The 17,115-nt window shown below is 39.1% G+C and overlaps 1 protein-coding gene across 1 annotated transcript in view; it reads right to left on the reverse strand.

Annotated features, from left to right (window-relative positions):
- Positions 1-931: 931 nt before the first annotated feature.
- Positions 932-17,115, reverse strand: part of NELL2 (neural EGFL like 2) — a 154,065-nt gene continuing 137,881 nt past the window's right edge. Inside the window, exons 17-20 of the mRNA XM_065648237.1 lie at positions 7,940-8,133; positions 6,078-6,254; positions 3,708-3,932; positions 932-1,001 (exon numbers count right to left, since the gene is read on the reverse strand). Of these exons, the coding sequence (XP_065504309.1) occupies positions 951-1,001; positions 3,708-3,932; positions 6,078-6,254; positions 7,940-8,133 (647 nt within the window). The 3' untranslated portion in view covers positions 932-950. The remainder of the gene's footprint in view (positions 1,002-3,707; positions 3,933-6,077; positions 6,255-7,939; positions 8,134-17,115) is intronic.

Genomic DNA, 17,115 nt, shown 5'->3' on the forward strand with positions numbered 1-17,115 from the left:
AAGTTACTTATGTATTCCCAGAAGAATAACAAAGATAAGACACGACAGGCATAAGGTTGTGCTGGGCAGAAGCTCCCATACGTAGAGGACCTAGACCGGTGACAACTCCTTCTGCACTGCCCAGCTGCCTCGGCATGCTGGCAAAGAGGGAGCAGTAAAAACATGCATTAAAATGAAATCCCTGAAAAGGAAAAACAGCACAAAGAGAAACTCAAGGTAAGAGAAATATTTATTTAAATTTGCACAATAACAAGCTTATACTGAACAAATTCAATCAAGAAATAATAGTAAGTGCAGTAAAACAAGGAAATATTGATGACTTTTCCCATCAGAAAACATTAAGAAGCCATGCCTGTGCATTTGGGGGGTTTTTTTAGGTTTTTGTTTGTTTGTTTTTACAATAACTTCTATTTTTTTTTTTTTTTCAGCACACATACTGTACATATCACATCTTAGCTGCTAGGTTCTTTATTCCTGAAGGCTTCATCCTTTTACTCAAACATCTGCTAAATTTTGCAGTGAGCAATCAAACACATTTGTGCAGATTTGAATATGATTAGGTACAAATCTCTGCATCTCGTCAAGTGCTGGACTCTGAGAGCTTCAGAAGACCCTGTAAGACCTCCTCTTTGATTTTGGATCTTGACATCATTATGTACAGCATTACAATGTGCCACTTTACACTAACCTAATATTCTGCATAACGATGTCAGACAAATAGCCATAGGATTTGGGCCTGACCTCATACAAAGGTTTACATGTCTGAGCTTGTCTTGAGTCCCACAAATTTCACTCTGATTCAGGTAACTGAGTTCATCACATATCTGCACTTTAGATGGACAAAATCAATCTAATTTTAACTTTAATTTTGTACATTTTTTGGTCTAAAGGTCTTTTTTGTGAAGGAAAATTCTTTAACCAGAAACTGCTTGTGAAAGTGGTTGTTGGTGTCACAGTTCCTGAAGGCACTGTGGGTCCACTGAGCAACAGACGTGGCCATTCTAAAGAAAGGAAAAACAGAAAGAAGAAATTAAACAATTAGCATTTTGTGTCAACTCAGTCAATTTAACAAGCTCAGCCACTTGCAAACACCCATCAGATTTGAACATACAGACGTGTAAAACAGAAGACATTTACAGATTTTGATCGGATTCATGATACTGTCATCATGCCCTTTGCTTGCCCAGGGGAACAGGCTATTGTGATTCCTCTAACTGCTTGTTTTGCTGTGGTCTGTACCACAGAGCTACAACGCTCAAAGTGAAAGAAGCTGGGATCAGTGGAAGAAATGCTCCCGACATAAAGGTATCAGGCATCTCTGCTCAAGTACACAAAGCTGCTGAACAAGACAGGGCACCAGAGAGTTTTACTTAGATCAGGCAGAAGGGACTCCGGGTTTTATTTAGCTTCAAGTTAATACATCCTGTCTGTAATACCAGCCAACATTAATCCATTAAGTTTTTCCTGATAGTCTAGACATTCTTCTGAGAATATTAGCAATTAAGAGAACGGATTGCCTATGGACATCATTAAAGTACTGGAGAAATTGTTTTCTGCATCTCTACTACTTCTTCAGTCTGATTCTTACAATGCAAATGAAAAGTGTTTATTATTTTTAAATTACTCCAAGTACATTCAGTTAACTAAACTGCCAGGACTGATTAAAGACCAAGGTCTGAATCACTCAACCATTTTCTTTCACTCCTTCTGTTATAGGTTAGACAATCCTACTGTACACCTTCTTGTGATTTGAAATGGTTTTGTGGCTAAGTCAGCTTTAGCTGATGGCCAGGTTTCTGAATTCCTAAAGGATTTGTGTAAACCTATTTTACTATGGCTTGCTTAGAGAGGCTTAGACTGGAGCTTTGACCTTCCATATGATGCTCTGCAAGAAAAATGTGGGGAGACAGAGAACAATACAAATTGGGCACAGCCTTAACCCGATTGGTAGGGAGAGGGCTGCTTGCATGCAGAACTACAATATTAAAATGCTACCAATATGAGCAGGTAGTGTATTTCAAAAAGAAAATTGCTGTGTAAAGAGAACTGAATGAGATTTGGCTTGCTGAGGGACAAAGTGGTACGTCTTCACTGTTACGCAGATTCATATCTGACCCGTACTAAAACGATGAGGTTTGGTGGAGTATCTGTTTTAATTTTATATATATATTCACAATGCAGCAATGGTTTTTATGAGTCTATGTATGTGTTTACATTGAATATAAATTAGTTCATGCTTAAGGTTCAGTCTTTGCTTAAAAGGGCACGTGGGAGCAGCACATAGGTGGCCATGAGCAGAACTAAGACACTCCTTCTGCATTGCCATTGATTAGCAGTACAGCAGGGAGAACACATTTCCCACCCCTGAATCCCAAAAGTGCTTTCGAGAAGAATCACACATAAATATTTGTTTTACAGATGGGGAAACCAACACACATAAACCTCAGCAGCTTGCAGAGGCAAAAAGTAACTTCTGGCATTGGAGCTAGTGTATGCCACCAGCTATGGACCCCAAAAGGATGGGTTTCTGCATGTGAGCCTGTTTCAACATCCTTTGGGCAGCAGGTGGCTTTCCAAGCATTAGCCACCCTGCCAGAAAACAGTATTTTCTTCTAACTACCGACCCATTCTGACATCAAAACAAATGCCTACGCTTACTCGGCACATACCACATGAAAGGACTATGTCTTGACAGCAGCAACTGCTGTTGCACACAGGACTGTGTCGGGCACAGCGGAGGAAGGTGGTGGTGCCTGACGGCTTCTACTAAACGAACAGTTACTCCTCATCTCTCTCATGAGGAAGTGTTGAAGTTAGATTATTTTTTATGAGTGCCTTTTCAAAGTAACGAATTGTGTCATATACTAGAGCTTGGGAAGTATCGTGCTTGGGAAGGAATGAAGAGCAAAATCAACTGTGAATTTCAGTAATAATTAAAGATCTCTGAATAAATCCTGCTGTCTTTCTCTCCTTGGCGACTGTAGAAACACTCTGTCATTCTTCAGTATTGGATGGTGGAAAACACAATTCACCTTAGAGGCTTATTTTGAATGGAAAAACTTATTTTAACCTCCTTTTCTTTTGCATCTTTAAAAAGAGATGCCAGAATTCACATAAGCCTATAGCCATTCATTTTTCTCCTCGGACAATGAATTCCTCTGATTACAAAAAACTACCAAATGTTCTAAATATGATGTTGATTCTACTATTAATTTTAAAGAAAGCAATGTAACCACATAACTAGTCCTTTTATTCTCAAAACAATTACTATTCTCAAAAAAGCAATTCAATCAGTTCTGATAACACTATAGTATTTATCACACAGAAGAAATTTCTTGTGTGAAATCTGGTCTTACATGCCTATTTGTTACTGTATAAATTTCCACGATAGCATGGAGCTATATAGTAAAAACTGCCATCAAACTTGAATTGAGCTACCCTGGTGGAAAACCAAACCTACTAATCTGTCCACAGCACTCTGCGGCACGGGCTGTTGTCCTGCTTCTGACGTGCTAGCACATTAAACCATCCTTCTAGCACATGCAAGAGCGAACTTAAATACGCTGATCACTTCTACTGTTATCTCTGCTGCTTTAAAACAAGTGTAGACACCAACTACCCACTGACCGGACTCAGTGCATTAATATTTATATGCCACAGAACAAGCTGGGAAAGAGGAATCCCAGCTTAATTTTTATGCTCTTTACCTTGCACTGGCAGAGAGTGCACTCTGTGCCGTGCTTAATCCAAGAAGATCCAGTGAAGCGAACGACATTGGTTTCATCCAGACAGGTTTTAGTTATGTCATTGCGAACAGTGTCTGCTTGGCAGGGGTCGGTGACACAGCGTGGGCAGCACTCGTTCTGGGGGAGGACGCTGAATTCACAATCCACCTCTGGGCATGGCAAGGGCCAGCAGTCGACTTCGCCTTGCTGTTTACAAATGTTACAAGAACAAGAGAAGATTATTAGCCCTTATTTTGTTTCATTATCTATTCATCTGATTCAGCATTATGTTTCTCAGCTGGTTAATTTTATCCATCTGGTCCTATTCAGAAGTCAGTGCAGAGAACACTGATATTCATTGCTTGAGGGAAACAGCATCTTGGGTGCTTTTTTCTGCATGCCATTCAGGAAGTGTATTAGATTTAACTTGTTTCAAAACACTCTCCATCAAACTGCAGCTGAAAATTCTCCATAAACTTCACGAAATACAGAATATGGATCTATCCTTGTGAATTCCTACTTCTGCAAGTGACAGAAGCCACAATATGATTGCACTGCAAAAGCGTTTTGAAATCTCCTGTTTCCTCTCGTTCTTATGTCTACGTGGTCTGTTGGTTTGCCACAGAAAGCCTTCAACTGTTCAAGTCAGGATGTGTTGGAATTTTTCTTTGCCACCATTACAAATGCATTCACTGGACTAAGGGTGTCAGCTACCAGCAGCCAAATGCAGTGGGAAACACCAGCATATTTGCAGTGAGACGACCTCTGCCCATTTACTATCCATTTTAGATGCTGTGATCAGAATACCTGAACTTCCAAACTTAATCACACTTTCTGCATCATGGGTTCAGTATGGTCAGGGTATGAAAAGGTCAAAGCAGAGACCTGCATTGGGCCAGAATATTCTTAGGGGTTACTGGATGCCTGTACACCAATCTAAAGATGTCTGATTATTCACATCAGTTACTAGAAGCTGGGATCAGCTTCTCTTCAACTCTGGACAAGGGCCAAAGTTTCAGATCTATGGGTCAAAGGAAAGACTTCACAGAAGTCACTAATGCATATTACTTCTGGAGTGGGTCCATCTCTGACCTCCAACTTATTCAGCTCATTTGAAACACAGATTGAGTAGTCTGGATTTAGGAGGGGCAAAGAGAATAGCATTTGGTCCTAGGAAAGAAGTTTATTCATAAAAACTGTATCTAAGACTTTGAGAATAATTAATTCAGTGTCTCCAGAGTAAAAGCTGAAAAAAATTCCCAGGGATTTGCCATAGCTCCGCATTTTCTCCTCTTGTTGCAAAAAGTATTGAGAAGTTACCCTTTTACAAATTTTCACCTGGGCCGATTTTCCTCTTTTTGAATCACATGATGGTAAGAATGAAAGCAATGTTAAAACCAACCAGTGATCTTGATATTTCAATTTATTTTTTGTAGTGATGGACAGTACTGATATTTGTCACCCCCCCAAAAAATCCCTGACAACTGAAAGAAAGCAGGCTTTAGTTACAGAAGTAGCATCTTGAAAAAAAAAAGAAGAGGAAGATCTACTGAGATCCCAAACTGTAAGTTGTTTTGTTTTCGTTTTAAGACATTTAATGAAGCAGCTGGGAATCTATTTCATCGGATTTTAGCAGCAGTAACACTGAAAGCACAATGTCTACAGAAATTGTTTTCTGGCTGTTATTCATGATACCCTGACAAGAGAAAGCTGCTAGATGGATTAAGCTTTATATTTGGAGAGAACTTGTGGTAAAAGCTAGTTGTTTTTATCTTGGGATTTTTTCTGCCACACAAACTTCCTGAATGGCATTATGCAGAATAATTTTTGCTCAGACTCTGAAATACATGCCTAGGAAAAAAGATCACAAGCCTTAAAAGATTTATTTTTCAAAACTTATTTCATTATTTTGAAAAATGCATCAAGTCTTACTATTTTTTCTGTTACTCAGAATGTCTGAATGAATAAACAGATTTTAGTCTATTGGCATCTTTGGAATTATGAACCATGATGATAAATTCATATTTAGAATTTCCTTATACAGCTACATCGGTCTTTGAATGAGTGAACACAAAAGCATTGCTGTGTAGATGCCATATCTAAATGACCTCCACTCTTTGCTAAAACAATCTTAATGATTAAATAATTTCTATTATGTCTATTGTGTCAAGATGCATTTTTGACTGGAACTTGACAATACTGACAAATATCCATGAAAACTAGATTTCAATTATACACATACACTCCAGAGGAAAATAAATGGATGCTAATGCATGAAAACTAACTATTCACAGATCAGAATATCTCATATCCTTTCCTTCCTGTCTCTGCTGCTGCAACCAGGAGCCTCACCAAACAGCGACACTGCTGACAGTTCTGGATCCAGGAGTCACCACTGTTGTAGGAAAGCTCCCCGCTCTGATGTAAACACTGGCTGCTGAGCCTCGGGTCACATTCAGGACAGCAAAATAGGTCCACGGTGGGATTTTCACAGTCACAGACCATTCGCCGGCACATCACATATCCAGTCTGTTGTTGGAAGACAGGCATAGAGCAATGGCAGAAATGTGACCAACTCCAGCAGTATTTGTACCAAAATTTGATTTTTTGGCATAATTTTAAGCAATTTATGAGTTTTTCCACTACATGGTATCTTTGCCAAAATACAATTCAAACAAAGGCAGAATCCACAATACGCACTCAGTAACTACCAAAAAGTTCCCCCGTTGTCTTATATACATCCTTCATACAACTAACCTTCAGATAGCTCTCCCCTAAGGTGATGAAACCCAACCATGTATTTTCCAAGGGTCAAATTTTAATGGATTGCACTGAGTTTAAACCATTCTCATACAGATGTGTCATGGACATAGTATGCATCTTGTTGTGCCTTAAACAGCTGTTTTCTGCAACTCCTGGCAGAGAGGGAGAGAAGAGTGAAGGCAGGACTTATCTCTTCCTCAAGGCCTACCTATTATTTGCAAAATGAAGGCCTCATTAATGGTATCTCTTCCTTGAGTCCTCATTAATTAGGCTTGCAGAAAGGCAGCGTCATTCAGTGATCACTGACCATCCAGGGGAAATAACGAATCACCAGCTAGTCCTAGAGGACCAACCGACTCACTTCTGGGCACTTCTGGGACCACAGACTCATTTCTGGAACAATCCCCTTAGTTAGCATGAGGAGCGAGCAGAGGGAGGACATGAGCTGCCCTCTCCTGTCTCACATGCAAATGAACTAAAGTTTAAAAAACTTCTCACTCAGGACACTAGAGGTGAAGTTTCATTGCACCCACCACCAAGAGAACTACAGAGATCATCGCTGGATCAACTGACCTTTGGCATGGTTAATCTATCTCTCTTTTCTTTCTCCTTCTCTAACTTTATTCTGGGCACATAAGGGTAATATTGTTGTGAGTTCTGTTACTAATGCCTTGTTAAGTTTTATGATATAGTTACAAACTTTTGCCAAGCCACTATTCCCTGTAATTCAACTGAATTTTAAGTAAATTCGTGATTTAATTGAACCTCTTGAGTAATTGTTGTTACTCCTGGTTACTGCACAGAGTATTCAAAAGTTAACTCTGCCCTCACCCCACTGAGTGGGACAGGACAAGATGCCAGTCCAGTCTCTTTAAATTTCCAGATCTGTCCCTCTCTTCTGTAATTATTCACTTAAGATAATAAGCAGTCTGAAATTAAATTCATGCCCATGAAACCTGAGCTGCTGAAATGGTCAGGACCTTGTCAGCAGTGGATTGGACCTTCATTCTTCATCAGCATTTAGCTTAGGATGAGGCTTCTCACAGCAAACATTTGAGAAAGTTAAGCTGAATTACTCTGCAGATACAGAACCTACTTCTATCCATAGCTATCTGCTAGAGATACTGTTTTCAGTCACCAACGCCAATATGTGTCCAGACAGTTTCCTTGCATGAAAATGCGCACCCAGAAAACACAGGTGGCATTTCTGCTAACCAAACAGTAGTATCATCTTCTTCCAGTATCACATAAGAAACTTTCCATAGAAGTTCTGCTCATGCAAGTTGGAGGGACAAGCTCTCCCCAAAACCCTATATAATATATAATTCCATTCGTTTTGTAGCACCACACACACACCCAAGAAGGCAGCTAAGACAGAAATTTCATGTGAATCATGAAGTTTTTCCCTTCATCCCCACCACCATCTTGCAGAAGCAGCTACTTCTACTGACCTGGCACGAGCAGACAGAGCATCTGTCATTCTCCAGCACCCAAATCTGACCGTTGTGCTTGATTTTGTCTTCATGGATACAGTCTCCTGTGCAGTTCTTGCCATGGGGACATCGACAGTCATACCCACCATCCAAGTTAAAGCAAACAGTATCATTGGCACAGCTATGCCTTCCAGTTCCACATTCATCAATGTCTGCAAAAACATGCCATGTAATGCTCTTAGACTACATTCAATTAACAAAAATGTTCTTGCAGCAGTCGGCAGTCAATATAAATGATTCTTGGCCATTAAAGCCTTCAGCTGAAAATTAATTCACACTTCACCAGAATGGGGAGAAATAACTTACAAGTTCACAAAAAATATTTTTCAAGTCACATCAGCTTTTAAAACGTGGTATTTTGAGTTTTCCCATTCATCTTTCTAAGTGAATTCCATTGAGTAAAGTAGTTAGAATGAAGAAATCACGGGAAACTTAATAAAAATAATTCTCCGCTCCCTAAAGAGCATTAATTTGTGGCAACCATTCATGAGACATGCAGTTAAACAAGAAAAGCTGCAGAATCTTGTTTTCGAAAACTTTTGCTGGCTCTGTCTAGCACATTTGAGTTCACTTGCTGTGAAGTTAATGTGAAAGGTGACGTTTGACCTGCAAGCTCATTTAAGCAAGCACACCATGCTTTAAGTTCCATCATTAGGGTGTGCAAACGAGAATATTTTAATTATTCAGGTTGCAGTGACATCTATAGCCCTTGTGCCTAGCATGGAAAATAAAGAAAAAAAAACTAATGTCTCCAGTGAATAAAGGTAAAGGACTTCAAAACAATCATATCTCAAAGAATTCAAGAGTACCTTTAAAGGCCTGCTTCATCAAGGCACACACAATTATTTTGCAAGGGCAAACTAGCAGAGCACACTGCCTTCTACTTGAATAGTCTTTATTTAGCTTTTACAGCTGTCCATATAGAGAAAACTTATCTGGGAAAAAAGCTTTGAAAGAGCATGTAGTAAGCAGCTATATGCAATAAAAGGTAGAAAACACTAGAAGCGCAAGGACTAGATCTATGGTGATTGTAAATATTGCTACACTGAGACAAATCTAAACACAGTTTCACAACAGTGGCCCAAGGTCTTAATTAGAGTTCATTAAAAAGTAGTGTTGTGATATTTAACTGTCCAACAGATCAGTACAAGAAAAAATAAGCAATATGGTCATGCATGTATATTTCACCATCAGCACAAAAACTTAACAAAACACTCAGCTTTGGGTTCAATAATAGAACTGAAACCTCCAATTCACCTCGAGCACATTCAGTTTAAAGCAAAATAACTAAATTATCATTTCAATTCCAAGTGTGGCTGCAGTCAAAAAAAAAGTAAACAAGTTGCTAACATGAATATGAATTGAGATGAAAACCAGCAGGCAAATTATTAGAATTCCATTGTACAAATAAGCAGCATTGGGGGTTTCCTTCAAATACGTTGTACAATAACAGTGGCACCGTCTCAAAAAAAAGTATGGCAAAATTACATGGGCTTATGGGAAGGAGGAGTAAAATGCCATTTGAGAAGAACTGAAAAGAAATGGATTGTTCATCTCTAAATGAACATCAGCAAGAAGGAATATAAGAAAAAAAATAATGAATACTCCAGAGAAGACATGTTGAGAGCTTTTGTTCTTCACATTGCCTAACACACGAGACAGGGGACAGTGAATGAAACCGAAAGACAACAAACTTAAGCCTGGTAAAAGGAAATAACTTTTCATAAAATGCATAGACAAACAATGACAATCGCTGCCACAGAATGTTAAGAGGGGAAAAAAAGTTGCCTAACCGAAAGTGTATGAAGCTAGAAAGAATATTCTATTTGAAACGCTAACAGATTTTGGAAGAGAGATTACATTTCACGCATTAGGGTCTATGGTGCCCATATTTATGTATCAGATAATCCAGAACAGGTGAATCATCTCAGATCTCTACATCTTCTACCTCATTGTCTTCGGAAGCATCTGGAGTCAGCCACTGTTGCAATAGGGTAGAAGATAACGGGGATCATGAACCTAACTCAGGGTGGCTGTTCGCATGGCCCTGAACAGCTGAAACATCACGGGCACATCAGACAGGGACACCTATCCCAACAGTGAGGGCACAGAACTAGAGGAACAGGTGGCCCTGTGGAGGGTGTGCAGCTTCCAGCCTTGAGGGTTTTTAGACAAGTAGCTAACAGGAATGGTTTGAGTGATGCTGGCCTGGGCAAGGCAGAGGGATGGAAGAGCCTGTTCTCTCCTTCCTCTATTTTCTCTTAAATTCGTGCTCAAAATTATACATTCTGGCAATTTAAGATCTGCATATACTCAGTCTAACTGGTTTGAAGTTATGCTATAAAGAGAACAAACACAAATCCTGTTTAAACATAATGATTGAGATTAACAGCAGGATTCTCTTTGTCAATGAAGTCACCTTTAATAAATGACTTGCTGACACTTGTGTTCATTTGTTTAAAATACCCTTTTGTACAAAGCTTTCACATAGCTGGTGTCATAAATGAATAATATCACTTCTCAGCAACCTGGCCACTTAACTGAAAGCAGCCATATTTAATGAGATACCTGGACAAAGTTTAACTGTCATGTAAATAAAATCAGTTTCTTTTAAACAAAACCAGATGACCCTACAAACACTAAGTCTGCATTTGGCACCTATGTGCAAGTGTATTTCACAACTTGCCCATGAGGAAAATGCTTCTGATGTTTTTTTTTCGACATGCTTAGCAGCTAGAGCACTGTTACTGAAAATAAATGAGGTTTCATAATTGACTCTGGTATTGACCTGAGCTTATACAACATTGAGAACTTCTGAGAAATCCCAACCTTGTTTTTTTCAGTTGTTTGATTCAGGCAAATAGATGTTCTAGACGGGGCAATTTAAATATCCCTGGTCAAAGCAAGAGCTATTTAGGTTTTGATTCTAACTTAATCAGAAACAGCAGTGTGTTTATAATGCAGCAAGAGAAATGCAAACTTTGGATGCGTGAAATTCTCACCTGCATTATTCATCCACATCAATCTTCAGGCATTATCTGCAAAGAACTTGCACATAAATCATCCATACCAAACAAAACTTTGTTCAGCTTTTTTACTTTGGATTTATAATGGATGGTGAATTACATTACTGCTTTGTTTACAGCCATAACCAGGTCTCCAAATTCCATAACCATATGGACAGGCTACGCTGGCCCCTGCATATTTTGTGTCTGAAAGAGGGAGAGGGGAGGATTACAGGTTGCGTACTTCCAGTATATGCAGCCACAGAGGCATGTTATATTGCTCTCATATTGTTGTGTTTCGCTTCGGTTAAAAAAAAAAAAAAAAAACCATGAAAAAAAATCACTTCAGGCTTTTCACGACACACTCTTTAGGAATCATGAAGCTTGAATGTTATGACATTAGAACATTAAGTCTCAAAAGACTTGGAGGTTTGCCTCAGTAAAAAACAGAAACAGAATGTAACTAGTTATCTCGTGCAAAATTGAGGACCAGTTCTTATTTATCTAACCTACATTAAAAATCAGAGTAGCTTTGATCTGGCACACTCCTAAGGATGTTCCTTTTGTCACCGTCATCCCTGGGTACCTGTTAATGTTGCAATGACAAAGGAGTACCATGGATGAAGAAGTAGTGATACATATTAGAAAAAGCTAGGAATTAGCTGTGTCACAAGTAATTTCGATTTCTTGGAACAGAGAGTCAAAGAATCCCAAAGGGACAAAGCACCTTATGAATTGGCCCTGAGCAGCGTGCAGGCCCTGATTCAAAATGTCTCTACTGAGTAACTACTCCGTATTGGGGACCAACACTGACCACAATGTATGCAAGTCAAATATCTTTAAAGGAATTTAAAAGGCTGCAAAAAATCTCTCTGGTAGTGATTTTTTTTTTAATTTTCAAAGGGGCAACTATGTAAAAATGATGAACTTTTAAAGACCAATTAAAACTAGTGGCCAAAAGGATCACGTTTTCAGACAAAAAGAAGATTGTTTAAAGATACTATATTATAGATTCAGAATGAACGTATACTATGCTAAGGAGAAATACTTTAAAGGGGGGAACATTTAATATAATGTACTATTTTCATTTGAAAACTTCATGAACTCCTTTACATAATACATGCTCTTAAAGGAACTATGTGCCGTGGAATGAAAGAAGTCACTGACTCACAGATTAATAGCAGGCTCATTAGTAAGAAATAAAAGGCAGGAATAAATGGTGAGGCTGTCACGATGGAAAGTTATCCTAGGGAAGTTCCCCAAGAATCTGTGCCGGAACGTGTGCTGCCCGCTATGCTTAGTCATCTGGAGGAATGGATCAAAAGTGAGATGAAAAGGGTTGTCGATAAGAAAGTATTAAAAACAAAAAACTGGCAGTGCAATATAGAAGTATTTCACGATACTGAGTAAACAATAATATGTCAGATGAGATTCAATTGTAAGGTGCATGGGTAAATACCCATTCAACAATCAAATCAAGTCTTTTAAACGTATTCTAGAAAGAGATCTTGGAGCTACTGTGGATGGCTCTAAATAATGACAGCTCATTAGTATTTGGGGCAAAAAGCACAAATACAATATTGATAACAACAGATGTGAAAACTCGCAATACATTCACAAGGAACATGAACAAGGTATAATTAGAAAATAACCTGTGTACACCTTGCTAGGTAGTGACATAGGGCCCAGAGATACGTTCTGATACAGCTGATGGAAAGTTGCAACTTTCCCTCCTCTGATGAGCTACCCAGACTTATATGCGGGATGTCCATATTAAGCCAAAAAAGACTGATGTTAGTTAAGGCGACATCTATGTAAAAAAAAGATTAATATCTCTATCATTGAGAAATATGCTGTTGGAAGAGATGGCTTTCGAGGGTAGACAGTTGCTTTGCTCTGAAGCAATGGATGTTTCTCAGATACTTTAGCTCTGAGGAGTAGCATTAGCTCAGCAAAGTGACAACATGAAGACACCTGAATATTTTTTGCCTAAGGCAAAACAGGACGGAGTGCATTTGACAGGGAGCCCAAGCTCTTCTGAGCAGAAAGTTTGGTTTCTGTTTTCTGTCCCAAGAAAATCTATTGACTGACGTAGTAATTCTTCAAAGAGCAAGTGAATTGTGAATAATTTATTCATGACTTCATGCAAGACAGCTGTCAGAGTGCTTAGCAGATGTGGAAGATGAAGAGATGAGACTTCAGACACCGGTAACACCAGCTTCACAGAAAAGTTGTTTCCTGATACGGTAAATGTGTTCAAATTACTGTCTTATAAAATGTAGTCATTGAGTTTCTGTTTTATTAGTCCTTTTATAAAAGATGAGAATCTCTCACAATTTTGTACTCTGCCCACACTCCAGAATATTTAATAGTAATGTGTCTCCATATCTGCCATCTGTCTGGTGATGTTTAAATTGCATTCCCAAACTCAGCAATGAGGCCTTAATGCCTATAGCTCTGTTTGGGATGGATGGAAAAAAGTAATTTTATGGTTTTATTTGTTGACCTTTTAAGCTCATTAAAAAGGGCAAAAGGATTTCGATGGAGCTTCGTGAGTGCTGGTTAGATTCCCTGCTGAAGAGGAGTGATTCTTTATTTCCTGGCTCCTTAAGTGCTATCAATAACAAAGCTTCTTTTAAACATTACCAGCACTGTAGAAAGACCTAAGAGTAGGACTCTGAACTGACAGCAGTTTTTCAACTACAAGAAACTTCATGTACTAGTTAAAATACTGGATGTACTGTGAGATCCTGAGTCAGAAATCCCTCTGCCTTCCAGATCCAGATACATGGATGCTGAAGTGACCATTCTGGACTTTGTTAATTCAGTAAGGCTAGAGAGCATCCTTAGGCTTGTAATATGCTTCCATCCCTCATTTTCCTGGATTGTTCAAGTAGATTGTTCCAGTAGAGCCCCAGCCCTCTGTGTTGTCAGGCAGCCTGCTCTATCACACAGAGAATGAAGTGATTCTACTTCTGCAAGCAGGATGGCAGAAGAAGCACATAAGACATTTCAGAACATACACATTCAAATAAACCCTTGCAGCCTAAAGGATCCTTTTTGAATTGGGCATTCTGGATTGATGCTTTCCAATTCTTTCATTTGCAACTGTCTCATTTAAAGAATGTGGTACCTGCTGAGAGTGAAGGTATGTTGATCTCTTATTCTGTATCAACAACAGCTGGTACCTTCCAGATACTCTTGGTAAGTCCTAAGATGCTGCCTTAATTAGGTGAGCTCTTCTTTGGACATGTAAGTATGCAAAATGTCCAACAGCTGATGAGGTATAACCTGCACTATTCTGGTACAAACCAATACAGCCTCTCTTTTGAACTGATTTTAGAAGCTTTTAGACATTGCAGGAGACAAACTCAAAGGAATCAGGACCTTACACAGAACTGCAGAGCAAATATTAACTGGCCTGAACTTTCTTATTTCAGGATTTTGTCCTCAGTGGTTCCAGTTTTTTAATGCAATGAAGCTTGAGGCTGCAATATCTGCTATCTTAGCCTAGCTCTCTTTTATGAAATGGTACATGAGAAACAACCTTCAGAGCACTGATAACACTGTGTAAAGAAACTATAAAGAAAAGCTGCAGGGGGGCAGCTAATATACCATGCCAAATGCTATATTTACATATATATAAAATCTAAGACTTCCCAAAGCCATGCAGTTCTCAAAGAATAAGTGGTTGATCTTTCACCACTTTTCTGGAAATAAGATGATGCATAACAGAATTCTATTTCCAAGGGAAAAGCAGCAAGTGGTGGTAAGAGGTTGAAGCCCTACAGCTGCATTTCCCATCATTTCTCTCAGTAATTGTTATAGAGACCACAGGTCTACTCAGGAGTATAATGAGAAGCAAAACTAATAGCAAAGGAATCTTTAGGTCTTCCATCGCCTGTAGGTATAATAAAACGGGATTATAAATTCCTGCGTCCAAGTACATTAGTCAAAATACTCAATATTCTCAGTCATACCAAAGAAGCAGCAGTAGCCAAGGTCAATACATGTGTAAAACAGGGAATTCAGCAACTATTACTTCATTATCAAGCACTGACAAAGTCCAATGCTAGCAAGGAGTCCACCTCTAGCTCGGAATGTTTAGTACGATGTCCCAATGGGACCATTTCCTGCAAAAGGGGTAGGTGCAGTTTTGGTATTCTGTTAAAATAAGGCTTTTAATGCAACAGCACTTTTCCAATACATAAAGGGGACCTACAAGAAAGCTGAAGAGGGACTTTTTACAAGGGCATGCAGTGATAGGACAAGGGGTAATGGCTTTAAACTGAAAGAGGGTAGATTTAGATTAGATATATGGAAGAAATTCTTCACTATGAGGATGGTGAAGCACTGGAAGAGGTTGCTCAGAGAAGCTGCGGAGGCCGCATCTCTGGAAGTGTTCAAGGCCAGGTTGGATGGGGCTTTAAGCAAGACTTTGGTCTAGTGGAAGGTGCCCCTGTCCATGGCTGGGGGTTTGGAAAGAAATTATTTGTAAGGCCCCTTTTAACCCAAACCATTCTATGATTCTGTGAAATGCTTCTGTGTTTCTGTGATCTTAGCAGAGATGTTTCCACCTAAATTTTTACAATAGAAGCTTTTGCTGAATGAAGCAATTTGCAGACTGACACTGATCACAGAAATGGTTTCTGTAGTACTACCAGCACATGTCCAGGGGCACAGACAGACTCAGATTTGAGGCAGATAACAGAGCAATCAAGAAAGAAAATATTTGAATCCACACTTCCTTGGCTTTTAAAGGTTTTCTCCACTGAAAGAGGCAACTTTCTTTAAAGCAACTGAAGTTTACAAAAGAGAAGTCAAAGACAAGCCTGTTTATGCGCTCCACATGAACGTTACTTTGAACTAGTTGTCTTAGAAGGCAAAAATGGACAAGCTCTTGGAGAACATTTCCTAATCCTCATGAGGTTTAAATTCTTAATTTCCCTAAGAAAGAAATCAAGGCAGGCCCATTTTCTCTTTGGTGTAATTCAGCACTGTTCCTTCTACAGCTCTGCAAGTTGTAGCAGTTGCACAAGCCAGAAAGCTCCGGAGGACACTGGTCCTGGACGTAGCAAGAAGTTCATACAGCTGCAGGTGAGAAGTGGAGAACTGAGATTTGAAATCTGAGATTAGTATAGCCTGGAAGCTGTTCCCCTCTTACAATCCGTGTCTAAAAGACTATCCACCAACAGCTTAATCTAATCACCCCTAACTAGGGGATACTGAAGAAGAGACAAAATAAATCCATTTTCTTATGTCTTTAAACCCAGTAGGGGAATCTCTCACAGTGGAAAGATCTGACAGCAGAGAAACAAATTGCTTTTGCACTACTGTGCTCTGCTACTGGAAGTTCAACTTTCCATGCTGCAATGGATTTTAGGTTGTTGCTTCATACCCTTTTCAGGTTTTATTTTCTGTCTGAGAGAATAAAAGGTCATGCAGTAAGACTAACAAAATATCTAAACTTCCTCCCCATATCAAGTTGCTAAGTATTCCAAAATTCAGAGCTGCAATCAATCAAACTGGAAGTGTTCCACTGTTAGTGATTAGGGTTATCAGCAATGAAGATAGTTTCCTGGCATCTGTGATTTAATTCTAATTACTTGTTATCTTCTGTGTATGTTTAATAAAGAGCTGCTGGTGTTTTTTAGAAAAGGTCAAAACATTCCAATAATTGCCACTTCTGCACACATGTAGCACTCCCCATATTTCTTTTTCCTTGGCTTTTCATTTGCTTAGAAATTGCTGCTTAATTGTTGCTTGTTTGCACATGTTTTAACAGAGTCACTTTGTATCACTTATATCTCTTGAGATAGCACGTGCCAAACCACTATCTTCAATGCATGAGACGTTATATTGACATTGAAGATAAAACTTGGGGTATGGAGAACATTTCCGTAAGTGCCTGGCTAGAGTATTACCTGTGCTGCCAGTGACAGAAGAGCAATGTTATAATCGGAAGGATCACAACTTCTTCTTTGCATCTTCTTATACTAACACCTGGCCACCTAACACTGACATTTAGTTAGTTCTTGACAAAGAAAGTTGACTTATGAAAGCAGTGGCTGACTCAAATTGCTGATTGCTCCTGGGAATACAGGCTTTCAGCTGTGGTGAAAATGTGTT

Source organism: Caloenas nicobarica, chromosome 1, assembly GCF_036013445.1.
Source record: "Caloenas nicobarica isolate bCalNic1 chromosome 1, bCalNic1.hap1, whole genome shotgun sequence".
Classification (NCBI taxonomy): Eukaryota; Metazoa; Chordata; class Aves; order Columbiformes; family Columbidae; genus Caloenas; species Caloenas nicobarica.